The sequence below is a fragment of the Prosopis cineraria genome, unplaced genomic scaffold, assembly GCF_029017545.1.
Source record: "Prosopis cineraria cultivar Desert tree isolate PC_DT_omini unplaced genomic scaffold, ASM2901754v1 PC1, whole genome shotgun sequence".
Taxonomy (NCBI): Eukaryota; Viridiplantae; Streptophyta; class Magnoliopsida; order Fabales; family Fabaceae; genus Prosopis; species Prosopis cineraria.
Window position 1 is genome coordinate 8,971,619 of NW_026555332.1, and position 26,648 is coordinate 8,998,266.

Here is a 26,648-nt window from a genome sequence, read left to right on the forward strand (position 1 = left end):
TTAGAGGTCAAAAAATGTTTAAAATTTTAAACTCATTTTTAATATAATATTTCTCTTCAACTTTTAAAAATAATTTATTTTTGACTCATACTATTAATAAAAGTTAACATTAACAGTTAAAAATTACAAAAAAGAACCAACAAAATTTTCTTGATCATTTTTTGTAATGTTTTGATTCATTGTCTATAATTTTTAGTCATTTACTATAATTTTTAAAGTCATTTTCTATCATTTTTTAGTTAATAATGATTAAAGTTAACTTTTATTAATGATAAAAATATTATATCCAAAATAATTTTAAAATTTTAAACACTTGTGAACATATAGTTTAAAGATCAATTTATTTTTTTATCCTTTTTCGTGTGTGTATTTTATTCTAATATATTAACATATCAAAAACAAACTGGCAAAGTTTTTTATTAAACAAAATTCAAACCTTATGAATAAAGAAGAAAACTATTAAAAACTAAACGCAAAATACTTGAATTTCAACTTACCATAAATATACCGGGTAAAGGCATGAGAACTGAAATGTCAAGTAAAAATTATGGAAGGTTTAATCCAAAAGTATTAATAATATTGCTTAGAAGAATAAGAGGCTATTTAAAATTATTTTTATTTTATTATTTTAAGAATTGATGTTTTATAGAACATATTTTAAAAACAAAAAATAATAAAAATAAATATTTTTTTCATTCTCCTTTATTTTTCAAAACAATAATCACAGAACACTTATAAATTATTTTCATTTTTCTATTTTTTAGAACAATATTTTATTTTTTTTATTCTCTAAAATACTTTTTAAAAAAATATTATCAAACAAATATTTTTATTCTCTTGTTCTAAAAAACAGAAAATTGTTCTTAAAATAAGTTTTTAAACAGTCCCTAAGAACTCGTTTTCTGTGATTCCTTTTCTAATTCCTTTTGCCAATGACATCAAAAGTACCGGCTATAGTCTAAATATTTGAAATCGGAGTAGCACGAGGACACTAGAGCATGAAGGTGTTGGACTAATTGTTAAAAACTCACAGAACATGCATGCATTAGCTTAATTTTAGTGTCTATCATTAAGTGTAGATTGTAAAATTTTGATCGTCGGAGTGAGAACAGGACTATATTCAGTCCTAATAGAAAAACATTAAGTACAATAGGTTACTGTCCCTCCATTGATCACCTATAAGGAGGAAGCTAAAATTTAAAACTAATTGCAAGATATTATTCCTTTGAAGATATAACAATGTACAAGCGTCAAGCATCAGGTTCAATCACAGGATCGATTATTATCAAGAAATATAGAAAACCCAATTCTAGTTTCAATCAGAAACAAAAAATTCAAAACAGCACAAAAATCATCATTCTGCTAGTCTGGGATTTTCCCAATTGCAAACAAACAATTCATGTGTTGAGAGCTAGCCAGAAGCTGTCTTCTTTTGCTGGAAGACGACGGCGTAGACGGGAACAAAAACACCAATGCTGAAGGCACTGAACACAGCAAGGGACATCTTCAATGGACGGTTCTTCATTTTATCCAAGTTGTACATGTGTTTTGCATGTAGATATTCTGGTTCATCATGGCCATGCCCATGTCCACCTCCCATCCTCTTAACCCCGGTGGAACGGAAACCTCTGCTCACTGTTACAACACAACTTTATCTTTTAATTCATCCTTGCCAACATGAACATCGTTCAAAAAAATGATCCCATCTCCATACAGGGGCAAAGGTCCATAAGTTTTATAAGGGATGGAGAGCAATCGCAATACCTTTAAAGAGAAAGCATTGCTATGTATGGTATGCTTTGTTAGAATGGTAATGATCTTCCAAACTCCAACATGGTAATGGTAATGATCTTACAACACAACTTTATCTTATAATTCATCCTTGCCAACATGAACATCATTTAAAAAAATGATCCCATCTCCATACAGGGGCAAAGGTCCGTAAGGTTTATAAGGGATGGAGAGCAATCGCAATACATTTAAAGAGAAAGCATTGCTATCTACGGTATGCTTTGTTAGAATGGCAATGATCTCCCAAACTCCAAAGCAAGTGTGCGTGTGTGTAGCAGCATTCTCCCAATAAAAGACTGAAGAAAACAGTGACTTCCAAAGAATTTCGAATGTCAACCCTTATGTGATCTCTATAGCAGTTCTTTTAACAGAAGTGAGATCTGAAGCCTATTCTATCGTTGAAAAACTGACACCTTGTAAACATAAATAATAGGAAAGTAGCAAAAGAATCAACAAACAAGAGGCTTTCAAGCATACTAACCCTTGGAGAACGTAGAATTTAATTACAATATCAAGTTAAATTTACTAGGCTAACTTGATATGAATTCCAATTCCGAGAAATAATTCCTAAGTCAGATTATAACAACATTGCCTTAAGACATGAAGATCCCCACCTCACTATATTTTGCCACAGCAGTTACATCTTAAAGCTAGCTTTCCATTTCTAGGAGAGACACTTCCTTCATATAATGGCTCTACTGCTCTTAAGACGAACAATCCAACCTTACACGGTTTTACTTTGGAAATTTATCTTGCAATTTATTTCTATTCCAAGGAGTCTCACCTCCATGGCAGAATATGAATTTTATGTGCTTTTATGGCTCTTTAAACTAAACAGAATTAGTACCCTGTATTTTACTGTCATTCATACTTGTCCACGAGAGATATTATCAGAAAGATGCACATGCACTGTCAGTTATGCAAACTACAGTCTAGGTGGTCCATGAAAACTGCCCAATTAAGCATCGAACTGAGGAAGCCTCCTCAGACTTCAGTTTTTGGGGATAAAAATCCTCCTCAAACTTGACCATCCAAACTCCATAGATTAAAGCAGTTCAAAAGAAGCATCTAAGGAATTTTTCTACCACGCTATGCAGTAACACATATCATTCTTAAGATCATCAAACAAAAATGACACGATCCTTAGGTAGCTCAAAATTTTCTGCGTAGAAAGTGCCTTATTTTGGGTCTTGAAATCATGACATTCTTGTTTGAAACATCAAGCATGGTACCTGGGAGTTCGCACCTAAATTCTCGAAGGAATAGCAAAGTTCCAGAGTAGAATACCATATTTTGCAAAGCGTCTCCCAGAATTTCATTTCATTTCATTTCAGAGTAACACGAGCCTAGAAAACCCCGCGTTTTTTGTTCACTAAAATTAAAATTTGATTTAAAAACTGCCAAACCTTAAATTGTATTGGTAACAATAATAGTTCTTAAGAGAGCAACTATTACGGTTCGGGTTCGGCGATATGCCCGCCACCAACACCCTAAAAAACTATAAACCGTGAAGTGAATCAATCTTGTGAGAAGCTTATTAATTATTCTCTGATCTTAACCCTCCTCTCAGATCAAAACCACGTAAACTAACAAAAACCGTCCATTTCACCCCAACAGGAGACATAAAATGAAGATAAAAAAATTAGCAAACCAAAGAAGAACCGAAATTTCATATAACAAGGCTAAGGAATCATAAAATGCAGATAAAAAAAATTAGCTCAAACTCTGACGATCGATCCATAGCCTCATTGAACAGTTTGTCATCTACCAAATAGAGAAGGGAATATACAGGCGTGACTGACCTGACTTTGAAACCAACGTGTCAGAAGAGTTGAGGAGCCTCGCAGCAGATCTGAATCCATTGTTCAAAGCCATGACAGATGGCACGAGATGAGATGCAACAGAAGACGACGTATTTGCCTTTCACTGGTTCTTCTTCGATCTCCTGTAATTGTTGCTTGTTATTAGTTTTCCAGAGAATTTACTCTAGGCCTCAGCCATCATGAGAATATTCGGGTTTTGTTTCCAGGCACCCTTCTGGACAGAATCGGGTTAGGTCTCCAGGGGGATGAAGACACCTGGTGGGTGTTTTGTGGGCCAAGAATTCGGCCCATCCGTTGGGCCAAAATGAAAAAAGGCCTCACATCTAACAAGTTGTATTAAAAATGAAAAAAATAGAACTAGTATGTAAGGCATTGTTTTTTTTTTTTTTGGGGCAACAACGAGTATACAATGTTAAAGTATGGAAGTTTAATCATTTTTTTCTTATTTTTTATACATATGATATAATGAGTTACTTTATAATTATTACAAAGATATTTTTTTATGTTCAATCTTTCAATTTATTCAAAGTTTTAAATTTAAGTTATTTTCTGAACTTAATGTTAATTTTGAAGAATGTAACTGTTTTTAATACATGTAAAGCGTGTATGTTTGATAGGATACAATGTGATAAATGAGATGCAATTTTCAGAAATTTAAAATACAAAGATATGTGTAATATACGAAAAACATATTTGTAAATTCTTATAATTTGTTTTAATTTTTATTTAGGCCCATGTAATTTCATTTGTTACAATTACACCCTTGTATTTTACATGTCAATCTTTTTACCCCCCGGCCGATTAACATGGTTAATGTTATGTGATGTGGTTGATGACTATGCACACATCCAGATAAATAATCCACCCAAAAGATGTGATGTGGCTTATTTGTCTTCTTCTCCCTCTCTCTCTCTCTCTCTCTCTCTCAAAAATTTTTCCTTTTCTCTTCATATTTAAGATTAATAAAAAAAATTCACTACTACTTTATTTTTTCAATTGTGTACAGCCAATTCAGAACATGATTAAATACTAAATAAGAGTCAAGAATTTTAACAAGTTGTACCTCTTTTATTAGATCTAATTTTCTTTTGGTGCTTATCCTTTTTAATTTAGGCATTTGTTTGTCGTAAGATTGCACCATTAAACTTGATAACTAATATTTTTCAATAATAACTTTTTTAACATTTCAAAATTTTGATTATTAATTAAAAATTGAATTGTCAGAGACACGTATTTATAGTTAATAATTACTTTTTTTGCCAACATATATTTAATAATTAATTGAAAAATAATTCAACTTTAAATATACTTAATTTTTTCAAGAAAAACCGAGAAGCATATATAGAGATTGAATAAGAAAAATAATAAAAATAGAACAGAATAAAACCAATTTTTTTATTAATCAAATTAGTAAAATTACATTTACACCTTGTACCTATGCCTACAATCACATCACACATTGCTCCTCGTATACACATACTCCCTGATTATAATATATATTATTGTTAATTAATTTACAATTTACAAAAAATATTAATTAAAACCTTAATTTTTAAAAAATGTACACATCTTTCTATTTATGTCTTTTTAAGAGTTCCTTGTAATATATCTATGGTCTTTAAATATGAATCAGTTAAAGACAAGGAATAAAATAAACAAGGGTACAAATGAAAAAAAAAATATAAAATTTACCCAATACTCTATATTTTGTTTTTAAAAAATGACTTATATTGTGGTCTGAAAAAAAGTGAAAATTTGAAACGTATCCCCCATATGCTATATGGATTGATTAAACAAGAGTACTCTATATCGATTCTATTCTTCAATCATCAACTAATTAATCCATGGCTCTTTGAAAATTATTCATATCAATTAAACATAAAAGGCAAAAGCACATTTTTTTTCTTTAATTTTATACAATATTTTATTTTAATCACTTAATTTTATACAATATCTTTAATTGTCAATCTTCAACCATCAACATCGTTAGTTTCATTAAGAAAAAAAATTATAATTAAAACAAGAAATAATCATTTCAAGACTTATAATGTTAAGGTAATTGGAGGACTGAAAACATATATATATTTTGTAAAATTAAAAGATCAAATTAAAATATTATATAAAATTAGATGATTAAATGTGTACTCTTATCCAGGTCCAGAAAAAAAATGTGCACTCTTGTGGAAATAAAAATAAGATTGAAAGTAAATAAAAAAAAATTAGGCTTGAGGAGGAGGAAGCAGCCACTCAGAAGCTTGAATGAAGCCAAGAGAAAGGAATTCCTTGGCATCAGCATCACTAAGGAACTTTGTGAAGGGGGCACGTCCTTTGGTATTTGCACCATCTCCGCTGTTCTGATACTCTCCAAAATATACCGTCCTGCATTTATATAATGTTAAATTAAAAATACAATAAATTGAATTTCATTCAATATACACACATACATTTAATTAAATAAATCACAAAAACGATACGTATAATTTGTCATGTGAATTTTATGGAAGCAAAGAGAATAGTGTGAACAAATTTGTGGATCTCATAAAAATGGGGTTTATTTATTATCTTTTCTCTACTAATTTACTAACTCTAATGGCGTGTTTGGGAAGTAAGATGAGTAGAAAATACTAAAAAACAAGGGGATGAGGATGAGGATGAGGATGGAATAGTATGTTACGTATATATGTTTTATATGTGGTATAAATTTTTTTTTTTAAATTTTACTCCTAACCTAGCATTTTCCCATAAAAAGGAAGACACACACACCTACATGCTCACACATATATATCAAAGCTGAGTTTGAACTTAGAACTTCTTTCAAGTAAGGAAGATGGCGTTGTTATTAAAATAGTTGACCATTGACATATAAATGTTTTTTTAATCATTATATATTTGGTAGAATATAAATATATTTAAATATTCATATGATGAAGTGATTTGCTTTGAAAAAATGTAGGGGAAAATGAGTCTTTTTTTTATTTATTAATTTTCCCGTATTGCCTTTTTACATTTCCATTCTATTGAACTTAATTAAAACAAAAACAAATGCTGCTCCTTCTTCTAGTCCTTAATTATTTAAGATGCCATCTAGAAGTTTTTTTTTATGCTCCTAAATATAAACTAATTTGCAATAAATCAATAACATCAAAATTCTCCTTTTCCACAAATACACTTATTATTGTGTTACTTAGAGAGATTTCAGATAAGAGAGAAATTGGACTTAATTAAATACCCTAAAATTGATATTCATGAATTTTTGTAAAGTTCCCTTTTTTATACTTTTATTCATTTTATTATTTTTATAAAATATGAAATATTTTCTCTTTTTTTCAAAGACAAACTTCATAAAATTCATAAATTCTCAATTCCATAGGATTCATTCTCAAAGAAACTAAATAAGGAAATTAAAATAAGTTAATTGTAATTTCAAAATAGTCTCAAAAAGTAGTGATATATATATATATATATATATATTAACAATTTACATGATATAAATTACTTTTAACTAGTTTTTTTTTTTATATTCCTCGTGAAGTAGTTAAATATCTTAAACCCAAATAACATGTAGATTCTATATATTTACGAGAGAGAGAGAGAGAGAGAAGAGAGGGTAATTAAATACGTACTGAGCCATAGAAGGATGGTTGTTGATGTTCCAACCAAGAGGAGTAATAATGTCACTCATGGAAGTATAAGCATACACAACTCTGCCATGAGACATCCATGCTCTTCCCAAGAACGTCCCATTGGCACTCCCACTTATGTCACAGTGAACAAACGAGTACCCTATGGTGTCGTCGTCGCTCTCTCTCGCCTGAGCTGCGATCACGCCGCCGACGTTCCCCACCACCACCAGCTTTGTGTTCAGATACAGCGACTTGCCGCTCCCAAATATGAAATCAACTGTGCCTTGGATTGTACAGTCCTTAAACAAATGGTTTCCTCTGTCATCACATAGCGTGTCTTGAAACCCTAATAACACGCAGTTGTAGAAGGCGGACTTGTCGCCGGACACACGGATCGCCACCGGCTGAGCTCCCTCCCTTCGCCCGTCCGGTATCGGCGCCGAATTCTACCATCAAATATATTAAGATCAAGTGTTCGTTAGTCTCGTAAATGATCAATGTCATAGGGAAAATGAAAAATTATCACATGCATCTTTGTGTAATAGAAGTATAAGAGGCTCACTATTTTTTTTTTGGGAAGTTAGATAATATGTGTTATGAAAATATTATAATGTATATTATTTAGATTTAGATAATCTTTCGGTTTGTTTCTAAACTTCATAAAATTTCTCAGTTTAAAGACAAATATAATTTAATAGATATAGAATATGTGTGAAACAACTTATAGTTCAAGTTTATTAACGTAACATGCATTAATCAATTGTATTTATACGGATCCAAATATTAATGCAATAACGCACTATAAATTTAAGACGAATAAAGAGTACCTTAGTAATATATATGTTGGAGGCAAAAAAAAAAAAAACCTTGTATTTATTTACTTTTAAGCAGAAGAATACATTTCAAAATTCTATATTTTAATATTTTTCTATAAAATTTGTCATGTTAATTTCAGAAATAAATCAACCTGATTTTAAATTCATGACCATGTGCACATACCATGACACCACAAAATTATAATGTCTAAATGATATATTATCAATATTCAACATCATGCTTAATTTTGACAATAATAACTGGATAATTCTAAATTATATTCATGCACTCTTCTGATAGATCAACACAAACATTCAATCAAACATTATTGCTAATTAGTACTAAAAACCTATATTCACCAAACAAGCATGCTCCGTTAGACGCAGATAAATCCAAACATGACTAATTATATAAGTCAGTGAATTATATACCATGACTTATTCCCACGTATTCAACTCTATCACACCTAATTCCTTAGAAAATTCAGTAAATTCTCGATCTTTGTGAAAAAAATTGAAAAATGATGAGTTAAACTTACCATAAGTTTCATTATTATTATTATTATTATTATTATTATTATTATTATTATTATTATATATCAAGCAAATGAAACTTTTAATCTTTTAAATTTGTCTTACTTATTTTCAAAACCATATATATAATTAGTCTTTTTGATTTGAAGGAGAAATTTTGGTGATTTAATTGATAAAGATTAAAGTTTAAGTATCAAACTGATAATTGAGATAAACTTGAGAGATCAAAACTAAGAACACAAACATGTCTAAAAACACGTAAGAATTGAATGTATATACAAACCGAGAAAATAATATTTGCAGCGACGAAGTAATTTCCGTTGGTAATGAGTGTAGCACTATCAACCGTGCCGTATTGTTTGGCGGTGCCACCATAGGTCAAGTTAGGCATGTTTTTTGGATCACCAAGGAGAGTGATGAAATCCTTCGTCCTATCAATCGTGACCTTCTCTGTATAAACTCCACCGGCGATTTTGATGATCACTCGCTTCGCGTTATTCACCGGAACGCTGTTAATCGCGTCGGTGATCGTCTTGAAGTCGCCGCTTCCGTCTTGTGAAACCTTAACAACCTTCGGAGAAGCTTCTGCGGCCACCAGGTCTGGGTCCAGAGTTCCCTTCCGGGCAGATAATGGCTGCACGTTCTGTGAGAACCATTGGTCCAATTGATCTTTGTCTGACGGGATCGGCACATTGTCGTCGGATAACACCGCCGTGGCGGCGACGATGACCGCCACCACGGCCACCTGAATTGAAGAAACACGACTTATTTTGGTGGCCACCGTCATGGTTTTTTTTTTTTTAATTTTTTTCTATATTTTTTATAGATAATTTTTTTTTTTCTGAGTTTGATTGGGTTGAGCTATGGAATATTTTTTTTGAGGGACAGTGCAATTTATAGGAGTTGATATGGTTAGATTTGTGAGATTTGGAGAGCTCTTCGCTGTTTGTTTCAAGTTTCAACATCTTGAATTATGAATTTAACTAAAATTGCGAGTGGCCATATTGTTGGTAAATTTCAAAACTGATCATTTACTTCTCTTTAAAAATTAAATAGGACTTGGTCTTCTTTTGTTGCTGTAGTAAAAACAGCAATGTATAGTGTTGTTATTGTCTTAAAGTAACAGATGGATAAGTTAATAGCATAATTAAAGTAGCATTTAAATCCTTCTCATTTAATTTGAAAAACGTTTGAATTTTACACGCACGCACTTATAATATATATATATTGTTTGGACTGCTTATTAGTGGGCCAAAAATGAGAGGCATAGGAGAAGCCTAACCGGATACATCCCTAGAGGCTGAACCCGAGCGGATCAAGGGAACGTTGCGTTTTGAGATAGCAGCGACAAAGTCCAGACACGCCCCCACGTTCGTGAGAAACAAGATGCACTCGACAAGGCACTCTCTCATAGTAAGGCTGTACAAATGATTGGATGGGATTGAACTTCGACTTAGTTTGGAGTTTGATTTCTTTCATAAAAAGAATTGAGTTAGGCAATCCATAATTCAGTCTGATTCAGTAATATTTAAAAATTAATAGGATTAAACTTAGTCTATAAAATTGAGAGACTAATCTTATTGGTCTAGTATTCATTGAACTTTTTTCCCTTTTTTTTCTTCTATTAGAAGCAATAATCCATTTCAATCTAATAAACTCAATTAAGATAATAAAAACACTTATAATCATAATAAATCCATAATAATTTTCAACAACAAAAAAAATTCAATTGCAATCCAGGTGCCAGATTATTAAATTCCTAGTCTGAGCATGTGGCCGTGTGATAAACTAAACTTATTAAATTATTAATAGTCTTAACTTATTATTATAAATAATTAGTAAATTAATTATAATCATATTAAATAAATTTAATAAGACTAAATTGGATCAAGTGATCCAGTAGTCCAGTCCAACTCAAAAAAAATAATTTAGTCTTTTTAGTTTTAAAGGACTGGTTTTTAATAAGACCGAAAAGAATTGAATCTTTTTAAATCAAATTGGGTCGAATAGGATTGGAGGACTTCTGTATAGCCATATTCCATAGTGTGGAACATCTATAGCTCCTATAGATGGCACGGACAGTTATAGCTCGCTCTTGGCAGGAAAAATTTAAAGTCAAATGTGGAGCAATTGCCTGATCAAATAAAAGGAGGAGGACGGTCAACAGGCAAGGATCATCACTCAATCATCAAAACTCAATAGACTCTCTATTTTTTTTTTTTTTAAAAAAACCCAATAGACTCTCAAACAGTTATGGTCAAAACCTCGCTTTGCATGACCATTTTGTGATCTTAGGTAAAAACTAGATTTGTTACTTTGCTTCTCAACTCTGATAACTTGAACCATTATGTTCCCCCAGACTTGTACTGATTTCTAAGTAATGAGTGGTTACTTCCTTCCAAGCATATACATTTTCATTTTCTAAGAGGCAAAGACTTTTAATAACTTAAACTCTCTAAGAAAATTGTGATGAACCTTAAGAACCCACAGTCACTGAACTCTCTGACACACTAGAGGACATATGGCTCCTATGGCACGCCTGTTACAAGCAAGGAGTGCCACGCTTCAGAATTAAGCCAACATATATTATTTTCTTCTATATACTACTTTTATCAAGATAATAAAATATTTAAGATGATCTGTTTTGGTTTAAAATGTTGAGGTTATAAGGAATAAAATAAATCTCTTATGTTTGGATGGCATGTCTAGTTTCCGTTGAAGATCATTTTAATTTAAAAAAAAAAACAGCTTTGGGTTACTTTTGCCAAAATGTACAATCCCATAAAACTATAATGAGAACATAGAGCTATATTTTTATATGTAGTTAGGTATCTTTTCTGCAATGTATACCAGATACAAAGTAACATAGAATTTTGTAATTATATCCTGCTAATGTATATAGAAAATTTAACAAAAAAGTTGCGTCTAAATATATTCCACCAAAAAAATTTTCAAATATTAATTGGCAGTGATTTATTTCAATGAAATAATAGATATATTTAAAAAAAATAGAGGTGAAATTACAGTATGAAACAAAACAAATATAAATAAATATAAACTTTTCTTTTTTTTAAAATGTAATGTTACGTTTGGGTTAATTTTGGTCACAAAAAAAAAAACTAATTTCTTCCTGTAATAGCTTTAAAATTAGGTTGTTTTAGGTCAATTGTTTATCTTTTAAAAACTAAGTGTGTGTTTGGTTTTTAGTTTATATTTGTCAAAAGTATATTTGAAAGGTCCAACTATTTGTTAAATTTGACAAAATTGATTTTACCGTAACTTCGTTTATACCTCCTCATATATGTTATTGCCAACTCCTTGCAGAAGATATGCACGTACTGCTCCAACTATGACTATGCTGTGGATATTAATTGGTGATTTTAATTAGATCTTAAGTCTTAACTATACAAAAGATAAGGTCAATTCTTGTTCTTCTACTAGTGGTTGCATGTAATTTGTTTCATGTATTGATCATTCTCGGCCACTGTTATCCATCAACCTGGTCCTAAATTTTCTTGGACTAATCATCGAAAGGATAAGGCTAACGTCAGAGTTGAACATTTTTTTTTGGGGGAGAAAAAACACGTGAAAGTAGTTATTATGCTCAAAGATTTAAATTAAAGAAGGTAAAAAAATGAAAGAAACACCAAAATTTTCCATACCGTTTAGTGAATAGAAGGAGAAAAAAATGACAACACAATCAATCAGACGGGTCCCTAAAACTTTAAATTAAACAGTCCAAATTAGATTTAGATTAGTCCCTGACTTGTTCAAAACAATAATAAGCACCGCAATTTGATGAGCACTAATGTGGAAACCCACTCTTCAATCTTATAATAAGAACATACAATTGGGTCACAAAATTTGACTAAGGCTAAGGAAGTGTTGGGGGAGGAAGCAACCACTTGGAAGCCTCAATGTAGCTGAGAGTGATGAATGGTAAAGCCTCTGAACGTCTAAGCCACTTTGTGAAATTTGCACGTCCTGTCCTCCTCGCACCTACTCCTTTGTTCTTGTACTCTCCATAATACACAGTGCTACACGTTTTAACATTCCATTAATGCATTTATTAATTCAAGATGAAATTAATTTATAACAAGTTTCATACATAGGGAGAATAACATTCAAAGACATAGGAAGCATCGTGTTTCATAAAAAGGATTTAGGTTAAATGAAAAATTTGCTTCTTAAACTATAGATCCTATAGCATCTAGGACCTTAAGTTCGTTTTTAGTGCAATATTTTCATTCAAATTTAAAAATGTTGCAATATCCCCTACTATTAAAAAATGTTAGCGAACGGTCATTTTTTGTAATTTGTTGTCCTTTCATGCAACTTTGTTGGTCTTTTTTGATAATTTTTTAATTAACTAATAGTCAAAATTAACAATAACGGCGATATTACACTATTTTTAAAAGTTAAAGAGAATTATTGTATTAAAAATTGAGTTTAAAATTTTAAACGCTCATATACCTACAATCTTAAGAGTGAAATTATCGTTTAACCTACTGGATTTTTATCAATAGAGACAACTTCTATTGTAAATGATTAAAAGTGAGATTTAGGTAAACTAACAGATTTTTGTAAAGGAAAATGACAAATAAATGTCATCAACATTGGCAAATGACAAAAGGGTATCACAAAATGAAAGGATTACTCTGAAGTTTTAAGGGCTTATCTGATATAAATTTTTGCAAAATTATGTTTTGACGATAATAAGTACGCTTTTTATCTTAACAACTTCAACGTACTAACAATTTCAATTTATGTATATATTAACAACACAACTATTCATCATAACTTCAATTTAGTTTATATATATATATATATATGATAACAATTATGCTTTCTATAACCTTTTGAATTAACAATTTCAATTCAGATTTTAACAACTATATTCTCTATTATTTTATTAAGAGTCAGAAACATAATTAATGTTGTTAAATAAATCTTTAAGAACTTCAGAATAATTACCCATTTTGGTCGCACTTTTTTAACAATTTCCTACTTTGATGAAATTCATTTGCCATTCTCCTTAAAAAAAATAATTTAATATAATTTGGTTTTTAAGAAAGAGATAGTATTGAAATGAAAAGGCCTTACTTGGGAGCTCCTTGAGGGCTATCGTCCCAGCCGAGAGGGTTCACAATTGAGCTCATGGAAGTGTAAGCGTAGACCACCTTGGGATGTGACATCCACGCTCTCCCCAAGTACGTGCCATTGGCTGTTCCGCTTATGTCGCAATGCACAAACGAATACCCACACGTGTCGTCCGATTGATTAGTCCTTGCTGGCGCTGCTATCACCCCTCCGTTTCTCCCCACCACGTTCAGTCTTGCGTTCTGCCACTCAAATTTGTGTTTATTATATTAATTTCTTCAAATTATTCACACAAGTATTTAAAATTAGCATAAATGTAATAAAAAAAATCCCTTCAATCTTATTTGTAAGTCATTTTTATTAATATTATCAATACTAATACAAAAAAGTATAAAGAATAAAAACAGGTGAAATTTTAAATATAACCTTCAAATAAAAAGTAAAAAATAAACAAATAATATAATATTATTTTTTTATTTTTCTTTCTCTTATTTATTAAGGGTAGTTTTAAAATTTTAACTTAAAATAAAACAATTTCATCAGTTAGTGACTTATAAAGTGAATCAAATTATATTTTAAAAAGTAATTAATATAGGAAATCTATAAATACCCTGGCTCCTTTAAGAACTTGATTTATAACCAAATTATAAAATATAGGAATTGTGCAACCAAAAAGACCATTGGTTCAATTTAAGCAGGGTTTGATTGGTATATGATGAATCTCATTAAAATGATATAAATTTTAATATACTTATAATCAATTTACTTATAATTAATTTTGATACAAAATCAATTAGGCTAATATATATATATGTATATATAGATGGTTAATTAATTACCAGATAAAGAGATTTGCCACTTCCAAAAATGAAATCCATGGTTCCCTGAATGTAGCAATCTTTGAACAAATGCTTGCCTCTGTCGTCACAAATGGTGTCCTGATATCCTAACATTGCGCATCTGTAGAACGCAGCATAGTTGCCGGAAATCCTCAACGCCACCGCCTGCGGCCTCGCAATCTTCCCGTTCGGCATCGGTGCTGAGTTCTATGCTACCAAACAATTATTATATTAAAAATATTATATATAGCAAAATAAAACACAACAATATAAATTGGTGATTAACATGGTCATGTTTTAGCAACATATAAATAAAAAAAATTATAAGTGTCTGCGTATTGATTAGATACAAATTCAATATATAATTACATTTTTCTATCATAATTTTAGCAGAAATAATATTATTCATATATAAGACTTAAAACTAATAACTAGGGTTTTAAACTATATTTGGTTTTAGTTCCAGGATTTCCCATCCCTTCTATTTTTAACAGGATCTGTCTGCAATGTCGGCCCTTGTAATTTGAAAATACTCATATCAACCTTGAGCTAACTCAAAGGGTGTTTATTTTGTTGATTTAAATAGAGTTCATGCCTAAACTACTTTCAAATCATCACATAGTTTAATAGTGTCAAGTTCATGCCAACAAAATAAACACTATTTATATCATCTCTTTGTCATTATATTATAAGTATGTTTCAAAATAAAAGGACTTTACATTTACATTAATCAAATAAAAGGGATGAGGAATATGGCACGAGAATAAACTATAAGGATTATAAGCATACATGAATATTATGATACAAACCGAAATAATGAGATTGACAGCAACGAAGTAGTCAGATTCAACAATCAACGAAGCACTATCTACGGTTCCAAATCGTTGTGCAGTTCCATTGAAAGTCAAGTTTGGCCATTTCTGAGGATCACCATAAAGAGTCACAAAAGGCTTCGTCTTCTCTATCTTTATCTTCTCAAAGTACGTCCCGCTTCCGATAAACACAATCACTCGTCTCCAGTTACCTTCCGGGATGCTGTTAATGGCCGCCGTCACCGTCTTGAAGTCCCCACTTCCATCTTTCTTCACCTTCACCATCCTCACACGTTTCTCTGCTTCTGCAACTGAAGGTTGAATCATCGTCCTTCGTCGTCGTAACTGTGTCGATAATGGCTTCACGTTCTCCTTGAACCATTTGTTCAGCTGGGACTTGTCGCCGGGAACTGGAGCGGTGTCGTCGGAGACGACAGTGGTGATGTTGGTGCCTGTGATGAGAGCTGCAATGAAAGCAGCCACAATAATAATGGTGGAGCTGCTTGTTGCTTTTGCTGCCATATCGTTTTTTCTTTCATGTGACAATTGATGATGATGGTTTGAGATATATATATATATATATATATATCTGAAAGACGATGAAGAAATGTGTAAAGGCATGACTGTGACTGTTTGAGACTTGGAGAGAGAGATGGATCTTTGATGTTTGTTTCAATGTACGTATCTGGGTTTTATGAAATTAGACTGTTATGATTATATTTTATTCCATATATTTCTTCGCGTTCTAATTTGTGTAGTTTTTTCATAAAATGTTACCAAACCTTTATTGAAATATTTTTAATTATCTTGCCAACATGAATATCTTTAATAGATTAATGAACGTCCGAAATTAGAATAATACATTTTAGATTCACATAAGCTTATATAACATCGATATCAAATAAGAATATACCAATTAAATACATCTTAAAATTTTAGTGTGTGTTTGATTTTTTGTGTTAAAAGCTATTAAAACTACAATATTGGAACAGAAGATAAAAACCATGGAGAGCTCTGTAGTTGATTTGATTAATTTTCAATGTAAAACTAGACATACTATAATAAATTTCAAGCCACTCATGAAAATTAGACTGGTCAAAGTATTGATTGGGATTTAAAGATTAATGGTCAAAACTGTTACTGAATTATATCAAACCATTTATAAATTGATCATTTATTAAATCAATTAAAGTATTAATTTAATTGTTTAACGATTCAATCAGGTGGGTTGAACAAAATTTTTATATGCACTAATATATATAATCATATACTTCCTCCATTTTTATTTGTAGGAGAAACAAACTACATCACACAATTTAAAAAAATTAGTTAACTACATCAATTGTGTTTGAAAATAAAAAATTAAATTACAATACCATTTATTAATTATGTTAATCAAATTTTTATTAATTATTTCTTATGATTATGAATGATAAATTTATAAGGGATGATTTATAAAGTTTGTAATAAATATCTATTGAAAAATGTAATTTTTTTAATGTAAAAAAATAAACTAAAAGTAATAGTTTTTTTCTATAAATAAAAACGGGGTGATAGTTACTTAATAAAAACAGACATCACCATTTAGTTTCCTTGATATCCAGAACGGTCATATTATATTATATTAATTTAAATCTTTTTTCTATCTTTTTGCAACAAAGTGAAAGGAAACATTAGGACAACATATACAAAATTATTGCGTGTCAATGAATTAGGATATAAAGTTTTTTTTTCTTGAGTATGTATCCTCTTATTAGAAGTACGATTAGATATTAAATGAGAATATCTCTCTTAATAAAAATTTTAATTTTAATTAGGTTCGTCATGTTTATAAAGGATCAGTCCTTCTCTTGAATTTCAACTACACTGCTCGTTGGTAGGATATGAAATTAAGTCAAAATAATTAATCACTATTTTCTTCAAAATATATATACATGCACATATTTACAACTTTTTTCCATGAGTTTACAAGCAAGTATATGCAAGCAAAAATCTTCCATCGGTGGTTTTATTTTGTGAGTCTTCAACACTCTTCAAAAGTTTCAAATAGTTTTTCATTATCTTTGGAAATCTTCCACGTTCTGCACGTCTTTCTAAAACAAATTTCTTCCATGAACTTGCAAGTGTATGCAAGTCATCCATCTCTTGTCCTCTTTGACACTCTTCAACGCTCTTCTGAAGATTTTTTTTTTTGAAAACTTGTCATCATATTCTGAAAATTAACCAAGCATCTAAATTTTTAAGAATAAAATAGTACATTTTTCTTGGAAAACCAAAGTCAGATTGTATTAAACTCTTGCGTTAATTTTTTTTCTTCAAAACTAATTATTATCCTATTCTGAAAATTAACCAAACATGTAAAATGTTCAAAATAAGATGGTACATTTTTCCTGAAAAGTCGAAGTCACGTGCATCTGGCTCTCGGATCAATAATTTTTTTCCCTCGAAAACTTGCCATCTTTTTTTCTGAAAATAAAATAAACATGAAACTTTCCAAAATAAAATAGTACATTTTTCATGACAAAACCCAACTTAACATCATCCTCCGAACCAAACCTTTTATTCTCTCCTTATATCGTAATCGTATCTCCAGTTTAATTTGCAACAAACCATTATCCTATTCGCAGTCAAAGGACAAGATTATTTGGTGTTCTAATAATTTGATTCCTGGTGATATTATTCAGCAAAGAAAGGATTCGAACTATTATGTAGCAGGATTCAAAATAATTCTCCATTGTCACCTTTCCTTTATTGGAGAGTTCTTTGGAGGCTTCAACTTCCTCTCAAATACAAACTTCTTGCATGGAAAATTTTGCACAGAGCTCTCCCAACTATTGACATTCTAAGAGAGCATCATCTTCATGCCAATGTATCTTGTCCTTTTTCATGCAATTGTGATGAAACTCTTGATCACCTTTTTGTTGACTGTGCATTGGCAAGGGCTGTTTGGTTTAGAGGAATCAATTTTAAAACATCTGTTTTTCAGGGATAATCAATTGTCTCATGTGGTTGCCTGATTTAATATAGAGGCTATTAAAAGATCATCAGTTTGACATGTTAAAGAGTATCTTTATCCTCTTGAATCTCATATATGGTCAAACCAAAACATGATCCTTTTCAATGGCATCTCTATTGATGTTGAACGGATTCTGTCTGACTTTCGAAATCAGTGTTTCTTTTTATTCAATATATGCTCTTGGAATATGCCTTTGGATGACGAAAGTTAAAAGGCAGAACCAAGTGACTTGCAAAGTTGTCATTTGTTTGCATTCAAATCCTGTTAATGGAATCACGATGAAGAAGAACGCTTCCCAAGACGCAAATCTTTTCTCCTGTCGTCAGGAGAATCTGCCGATGTCTTGTCTACAAGTGCATTGTCATCATAAGGATTTTATATCCTCTAGTGCTCTTCTGAAGCAGACTTCTCATCCAATTCTACAGGACATTCAAGCTTTCATCTCACAATTTGATAAACATCTTTTCAAGGGTCTTTAACGAAGAAATATTTTTCTTTGCTTGTGTTTTTTACCGTGGTCCCTGTGTAACAGCATTATTGTGTGACTTTTTCTCTGTATGTATTCCTTTTATAATGAATGCATTTTGACTTCTCCTAAAAAAAAAAAAAAATCATCCTCCGAACCTAAACCGTAGCTCTGGCCGGACCCGATCGCCCTATGATGAGCAGGGGAGCATGATGACGTCGATCGGAACCGGGCGCCCGCAATTGCGACTCTGAGGATTAGGCAAAGTGCAAAGCTGACATTTTGGGACACCACTCACGCGGTTTTTCTAGAAAAAAAATTCATTAACATTAACACCAACTTAATTTAAAAAAAAAAGGTCTTTAAACTCCGAAAACTCACTTTAAACTTGGCTATTAAAGTAATGTTAAAATTAAAATATAAAATAAAATTACTTCAATATCCTTCAATTCTTATGATTCTTTATTCATTAAAGTTGTTTGTATCACTATTTTATTTCAAATATTTTAATCATAATAAAATGAATTGTTCATTCCCTACATAAAGTTGTTTATTACAAGAATTTTTATCATTATTAAATTTAATTTTATTCTAAATTTATAATCATAGTAAAATAAATTATTTATTTCTCTACATGAAATTGTTCGTTAACTTACAAAAAATTATTTGTGATATTATTAAATAACTTCATATAAGAGAATGAATAATTTAAATAGAGAAATAGAGGAGTTGAGAGGCAATGAGCTAATTTTACTTTACATTTTAATTTCACTTTAATATCTCTTATTTAAAATGAATTTTCAAAATTTAAGGTGTGTTTTTTTTTTATGAAGTGTGATCAAGAGCTCTTAAATGAAAGTTTACTATCTTTCTATCTCTTTGAGCTTGATGATGTGGCAGAGGTAGTGGAAGCTGAGGATGGTTTTGGAAAGTTTTCCTCCAAGTCAGAAAAAAATTGGTCAACCGTTTGACGAGATTTTTTTTGACCGAAGTTTCATTTTTTTTTGTTTGGCAAAGTTTGTTGAGATACTAGTTTAATGGCCTCCCCTTAGTTATTTTTCACGGCTTAACACAGATTCACCCATTAAAACAACGTTATGGATATGATGAGGACCAAATTGCTATAGTCAATGCAACACTCGCTCGCTCATATATTTTAAAAAAGTTTGACACCACTTGATGTTCTTGTCCAAACCCGGCCATTCCATCCTCACCACCAATCCTAATCCAGTCCTCTCTGCCACCAGATTTCGAAGCCTTCTTTCTCTCTTCCATTTCACACACTTCAGCTCTCCACTTCCCTTCCATCGATCTTTCTTTTGTTTCATCCACAAGTAAATCAAATGACCACTTCCTCTTCTTCGCTTGTGGCTCTGCATCTCACATCCGCTCCTCGTCTTCTTTCCGCCTTTTCTCCCTCAATTCGTTCCCGAAGGCCTCCCTCTGCGTTTCGTCTCAGAACTCGTGCTATGGGCGCCGATTTTCTCGGCGATTTTGGCGCCAGAGACCCCTTCCCTGCTGAATTGGAAAGCAATTTTGGAGAGAAGGTAGTGGGTTACTCTGACACCGAGCACAAAATCCTTATCCCCAATCTCTCTGCTCTTTCCCTTGCACAGCAACAGTGCTCTCCTGTTTCGCCCCTGCAGTCTCCCATGTCTGAAGATGATGCCAAAAAACTGTTGAAGAAGGTCTGAATTTACACCCATTTGCTTAATTTTGCTCTTTCTGTCGTTTTTTAATGCTGTCAAATTTTGTGGGCAAAACTTTCTTTAGGTTGATGCTCTGATGGATAGGTGAACTTTCAACTTGGTTATTGATTGATAATTTATTTTAGTTTGGCCACAATGAAAAAAATTAAATCCATACAATGTTAACGGTCAGTGGAGCTAAATTGTGTTTCGTGTTAAATTTTGGATAAAAATAGGATCGAAGGACGACGTTTCAAATATTTTAACCATTGAAGGACTGAAATGAAAGAAATTATCTGTTGAGGAACAAATTGAAATGTTGGTGTTTCTCAAAAATGATATCTTCTTATGAGCTATTCTGTCTTCTACATCTGTTAACTGTGATTGATATACAAGCAGGGCTTGAATCATTGAATGATTTATCCTGAAATTACCCATGTATCTATCATAGTTTGTGGCTTGCGGCTTAGCCTGTGTAGAGAAATAGTTTCTGCTTATGATCTTGTTGTCTTTTGTCATAATTTCTGCATTGACAGAACTTGTCTATGTTAGTTTGCTGCTTAGCCTGTGAAAAGAGATCGTTCATTGTAATTTAGAGGGTACTGGCTTTTGGTAGTTGATTCCTGAGCTGTTATAACATATGAAAATCCTGTACTTTGGGAATATGGCATAAGATGATTTATTTTGAGTTCAATATTTTAAATCAGGTTATGTTAGTCCTACGTTTTTGTTCATAACAAGAATTTAACCTATATAAAACTTATCTGAAGAATTATGAGTTCCTTTGAATATAATCTAGTGAATGTGAAGTTTATATACTTGCTGAGCTGTTGAGCTAACTCTTTCTTCCTATATCTTTTCATAGAACTATTTTATATGAAATTTGGGAACAAAGACCATTCCTAATTAGGAATGTACATGGTTTCGGCCGAGGTGGGTTTGTTGCATGTGCTTCTCTTTTTGTAAATTTTCTGAGTACAGAACAAATGGACATCTATAATATGTACCTTAATTTTCTTCAACTCAACACTTGAAGCCTGGTTCTCTCTTTGTTGTCAATGTGATTATAATTTTCTTGGTCATGTTCCAAATCTAGGAAAACAGAAATGCAATTTTTCTTTCATTAAGAAGATATTGCTATCGAGCTGTCATGCACTGTCAGGACACTTGCAAATGCAATCATTGTCCTGCAAGACTTATCTGTTTGAGGGGCCGTTACTACTTACCCTTGTGAATTCTCTGTTCTAGGGTTTAATGTATATACAGTCATTTAAATTTAATGTTGGATGCTTTAAGTTCAGTTTTATACTTGCGATTGAGCTGACATACTCATAAAGTTGCTTCTCCCTGATAATTTTTAATAACAAGTCATGCGAAGAAATTTAGTTTTGTTCATGGTTTCATCAGTTTCCCATCAATATTCAATTATGTATTACAGTAAATCAAGGCTGATTCACTTGCAAACATGATGTACAATCAATGATGTTTACTCTAAGAATCTATTTTGTGGTTAATTAATGTCATTTCATTCCTAGTTTGATCCCAAGTCTTATTTTGAAGTAAGTTCATTCTTAGTCACTGAAGCAAATTTGATGGAAGTCCATTTCACTTTCTTTTTTAAACGCATATTTTTGTTAGTTTGTTTAGATTGTTGGTTGGAGACTACTGCATGAAGAAGGTGCACTTAAACTTCAATGCTTGTGGAAAGTGAGAGATTTTAAACGTGGAGTTGAGCTCATCAACAGGATCCTTAAGGTTACAGAGGCTTCAGGCCATTTCCCAAATCTCCATTTCGAACAACCAAATCAAGTGAGGGCAGAATTATGGACAGCTTCCATTGGTAAGTCCTAAACTAGTCCATTTTCCCGGTTTCATCGGTCAAACTCTTTTCAGTCTATAAAACTTTGTTTAACAAATCAATTATCCTTGGACATGTAAGTGTGCCAAAAATGAGCTATATATCATTCCCAGGTCTCATCTGGTTGAAAGTGTAACTTAGAGAGAAGAATGGAAAATGGGATTCTTAACCAATGCATGCATGTTTGATTCATTGCTTCTACAATTATTTTATTCAGGAATCTTGATACAACTATTTTGAAGGAATTCATTTTTCACCCTCAGAATTGGGGAAGAGCCCCGCATCCGGAGAGTGTTTTCAAACAATGTCTAAAATGCCCTTGTTTCCTTTTTAATTATTGAAGAAATTCATTATTTTATTAGGTTAATGAGCAAATAGAACCTTAAACTATTACTTGAAAATTGCCATGGACCCTGAACTTTTAAAATATGCAAAATAAACCCTAGACTTTTAAATTAATAGCAAAATAAACCCTGACCGTTAACTTTTTAAGACTGTTACTATCCACGCAGGTATTGTTTAGGATTTATTTTCCTACAAATTTAACCTTAACTGTTACAGTACTTGTGTGAACAATAATGGTGTTAAAAAAGTTAATAGTTAGGGTTTATTTTATTATGAATTTAAAAGTTTAGAGTTTATTTTGTATATTTTAAGAGTTCGGGTCCAAGGCAATTTTTGAGCAAGAATTCAGGGTTCTATTTGCTAATTAACCCTATTTTATTACTGGTAATTAAAAAATGTAAATGGGTAATTTAATGTATTCTGTAAAATATATGAAAAAAATATTTTTTACTGACTAAAAATATAAATATTTATTTGAGATGGCCTTTGGATAAATGGATTTGGATTTTGAATTTAAAATTTTACATTTAAAATCTGTACATTACTTAAATGTAATATTTTAGTAAGGATATTATGGTTATTTAACTACTGTTTTCCTCAAAAATAAAATATCTTCTTTTTTTATTTTATTCAGCCCATCACAAAAGTAGAGTGGAAAGCATATTTCTTTTGCATTAAATATTAAACATGATTTTTCTCATTTAGTGTTGGTCCCAAATAAAATGTAAGTTTTCTCTTCCCTAAAAAAAATGTTTTTAATGCCATTCATATTAAAATTCTTTTGTGAACCTATGAATGTTCACTATTCAGCATGATTGAATAGCATGGAGATTTTAGTTGACCGGAAGGGTTTCAATTTGTGCAGGAGGATTGAGTATGAATGACTTCATAGTCGCGGCGAAGATAGATGAGATCAAGACATCAGATCTGGCCCCAAAGAAAAGGGTTTGGGCTTAATGGATCTTGACACCCATTAGCCACTGTACAAGTAGAACGTCCTTTTCACAAAATCACCCATTGTCTGGAATCATAAAGAAATTAGAGAACTTGCTGAGAAGAACTGGATGATCAGTTTTAATCATGTATGCAGAAAAGTAAATCAATGTGCTAACTGGCTTGCTTACCAAATCATGAATGATAATTTAGATATTAAGATTTATGATGTGCTTCCAACAGGGTGAGGAGTTTCTTTTATGATTTAATTGTTTGTCCTTTTGCACAATTTTTATCCGTGAGCTTGTATTAAAAAAATCACTACTAGCCTGGATCGGGTTGGATTCCATATTCATTCTCCTTATTTTTTTATTAATGGTCATTTTCCTTATGAGCAATTGTATGTATACATGTACATACATACATATATATATATATATACATATCAATGTATGTATGTATTTGTTTTGTCCATGTACGTGTACTACATCAGTAGTTTGAGTAGTAGCAATTTCAAGTAAGGGTGAGCAAACCAAACAAAATCAACGGTATCAAACTAATTCAATAAAAATTAAATAAAACCAATCATTAGTAAAGTTTAATTTGGTTTTATAAATTTAAAAATCAAATGATTTGATTTAAGTTTTTTTTTCTTTTGAAGCCTTAATCAAATCTAAATCATACCTTTTATATTTTTAAATGTATTTTTTATAATTAATAGTAGTTTATCAATGTTTATTTTTTAAAATTTTAATTTCAATTAAAGTCTAGTTCAAGTTCAAAATATTTTAATAGAATTCTAAATCCTAACCCTTTCTTTCTCAAGTTTATTATTAGAGAGTGAATACATATACTAGTGTTACTTCAAGAATGATCTTTTAAATAATTTTAGATGTGTAATTCTCCTTTTTTAATTAAAATGAGTTACTTTTAATTAAGGATATTGAGACAAATTGTAATGAAACTTGGATATGTTGTTCATTTCAGTTCATGGATGATAAAGTGAGAATGTGACTTGTAGTTAGAATATAAAAAGCTGAAAAAAAGTAAAAAGTTATGCTTAGACTTAATGTATAATTTTATATGTTACAAAATATTAAAACTTGATCTAGATATAAATCAAATTGAACCATACTGATTTTAATAAAAAAATTGATTAAATATTATTTTTTGTACAAATCGATTAGTTTCGTTTGGTTCTTTTTTTGATCAAAATTGAACTAAACCACACTTTTAATTACCCTATTTTAAAGTCCGACGACTTAGTTTAAATAAGTTCAAACAACTTTAAAGTTGAACATGAAAAAATAAAAGGAAGAATGACATTTAAAGACATCTCTAAGAAATTTATTACTATAAAAGCCTATCTAGTTTTGCATTAAATATTATTTTGTGAAAATATGTATTTGTTAGTGTTAAAAGCTAAACCTTAAATTATTAAATTTTTAAAGAAACTCTAACAAAAAAATATAAATTAAGGTTCAATTTTTTACATCTATATTTTCACAAGACAACAATCCAATAAGTCTTTATTAAGATAAATTTTATTAAAAAGGCCTTAAATATCATTCTCGCAAACTAAAGCATTTTTTATGAGGTTTTCGGGGCTAGTTCAAATAGGTCCAAAATAAAATTCATTCAGTCAAGTGATAAGACTTGAGGCTCCTTTAGTGATAAAAAAATATTTTTTTGCCAGAAAAAAAATTCTTTATAAAGATACAAAATTAAAAATGATATTATTATTTACAATTTCTCTCATTTAAAGATTTCAAATTTATTTTTTTTATAAATAAAATTCCATTTAAGTATTATGCCTTAACCTTAAAGTTTTTTGAAAAGTAAAACATATTTTTGATTTTTTTTTCAGGGTGTTGGATTATTGGATTATTAAAAACTACTAACAATTTGGGCTTAGATATCAACTATTTGGACTAATTTTCAGGACTAGATATCAACTGTTTGGACTAATTTATATATTGAAGCTAGTCTAAATAAACTCAACATGCCCACAATCACCCACTCCATTAGAGAGGTCAACAATTTTAATTAGTGTAGATAATCTCAAATCTCCACTTTTAGAATTTTCTTTTTATTTAGTGGTCAAACAATGAGTTTCAATTTAAATATTTACATTTTTGGCAAAAAGAATTTAAACATTTAAATTCATTTTTTTATAATTTTTGAAATAAATATAAAGTGGTAAAGAAAGAAAAGAATTTACCGATACTCCACCTATAAAATGTACAATTGGAACCTTAATTCAAGTCAAAGTGTCTATATGAACTAATATTTATTCTCTTTGGTAGGGGTGTGTAGAACTTTTATAGTAATTTCCATTATCCCAAACTCTAAATTGAAATATCACATAAACTTCTGCCTCCTTAATAAATCTAGAGCTTCATTAAAGCCTGCTCCTCCCAATCGTGACTCCAATACAATCATTCTATACGAAGAATGAAAATTTAGATATAAACAAATAGTAATAAAAACTAAGGTAGAAATAAGTGAATTAAAAAAAATCTTAAATATAATACGAAAATTCACATCAACATCTCATGACACCATTTTAATTGTAGTGACCTCATCATGCAAGTTTTGCCTTGGCATGATCCACACGCTAACCACTTTGACTTTAATCTTTTATTGGCAGTGACATGGATTGATTGCACAAATAGCATCATATTGAGCGGTTGTGTTTTAATTACAAAATATGACAACAAAAATGTTGGGAATTGAACAATAGATTACATACCATATTGATTGCATGCGGACTTGATGCCCCTATATAGATAGATCATGTGAGAAGAGTATCTACAATTTTAAAATGGAATCAAAATTTTATAAATATAAAGGGAAAGAATTGTGAAGAGAAGAACTCAATAGAGAATGTGCTTAGTGAAAAAAAAAAAAAGAGCCCAAATTTGTTGGGTCGATGTGTGGTTTTATGAAGCCTCTAAATCACAAGGTCAATTTGTAGTAGAAGCTTGACTTAACATATCTCCAAG

At 30.8% G+C, this 26,648-nt stretch overlaps 4 protein-coding genes across 4 annotated transcripts; 1 reads left to right on the top strand and 3 right to left on the bottom strand.

Moving 5' to 3' along the window:
* Positions 1–1,257: 1,257 nt before the first annotated feature.
* LOC129309279 (uncharacterized) lies at positions 1,258–3,833 on the bottom strand. The gene is made up of 2 exons (XM_054950788.1): positions 3,594–3,833; positions 1,258–1,635 (listed from the first exon to the last, which is right to left on the bottom strand). Exons 1-2 carry the CDS (start codon positions 3,664–3,666, stop codon positions 1,412–1,414), a joined length of 297 nt encoding a protein of 98 aa, XP_054806763.1. The 5' UTR covers positions 3,667–3,833; the 3' UTR covers positions 1,258–1,411.
* Positions 3,834–5,754: 1,921 nt separating this feature from the next.
* Positions 5,755–9,413, bottom strand: LOC129303548 (pectinesterase PPME1-like). Its single transcript, XM_054942927.1, has 3 exons — positions 8,870–9,413; positions 7,238–7,683; positions 5,755–5,993 (listed from the first exon to the last, which is right to left on the bottom strand). The coding sequence occupies exons 1-3, from the start codon at positions 9,371–9,373 to the stop codon at positions 5,834–5,836; spliced, it is 1,110 nt and encodes a 369-aa protein (XP_054798902.1). The 5' UTR covers positions 9,374–9,413; the 3' UTR covers positions 5,755–5,833.
* A 3,047-nt stretch (positions 9,414–12,460) lies between these two features.
* LOC129310780 (putative pectinesterase 63) lies at positions 12,461–15,976 on the bottom strand. Its single transcript, XM_054952716.1, has 4 exons — positions 15,335–15,976; positions 14,526–14,732; positions 13,690–13,928; positions 12,461–12,623 (listed from the first exon to the last, which is right to left on the bottom strand). The coding sequence occupies exons 1-4, from the start codon at positions 15,956–15,958 to the stop codon at positions 12,461–12,463; spliced, it is 1,233 nt and encodes a 410-aa protein (XP_054808691.1). The 5' UTR covers positions 15,959–15,976.
* A 4,102-nt stretch (positions 15,977–20,078) lies between these two features.
* Positions 20,079–24,034, top strand: LOC129306618 (probable pterin-4-alpha-carbinolamine dehydratase, chloroplastic). Its single transcript, XM_054947300.1, has 3 exons — positions 20,079–20,507; positions 22,155–22,347; positions 23,576–24,034. The coding sequence occupies exons 1-3, from the start codon at positions 20,163–20,165 to the stop codon at positions 23,665–23,667; spliced, it is 630 nt and encodes a 209-aa protein (XP_054803275.1). The 5' UTR covers positions 20,079–20,162; the 3' UTR covers positions 23,668–24,034.
* Positions 24,035–26,648: the final 2,614 nt, after the last annotated feature.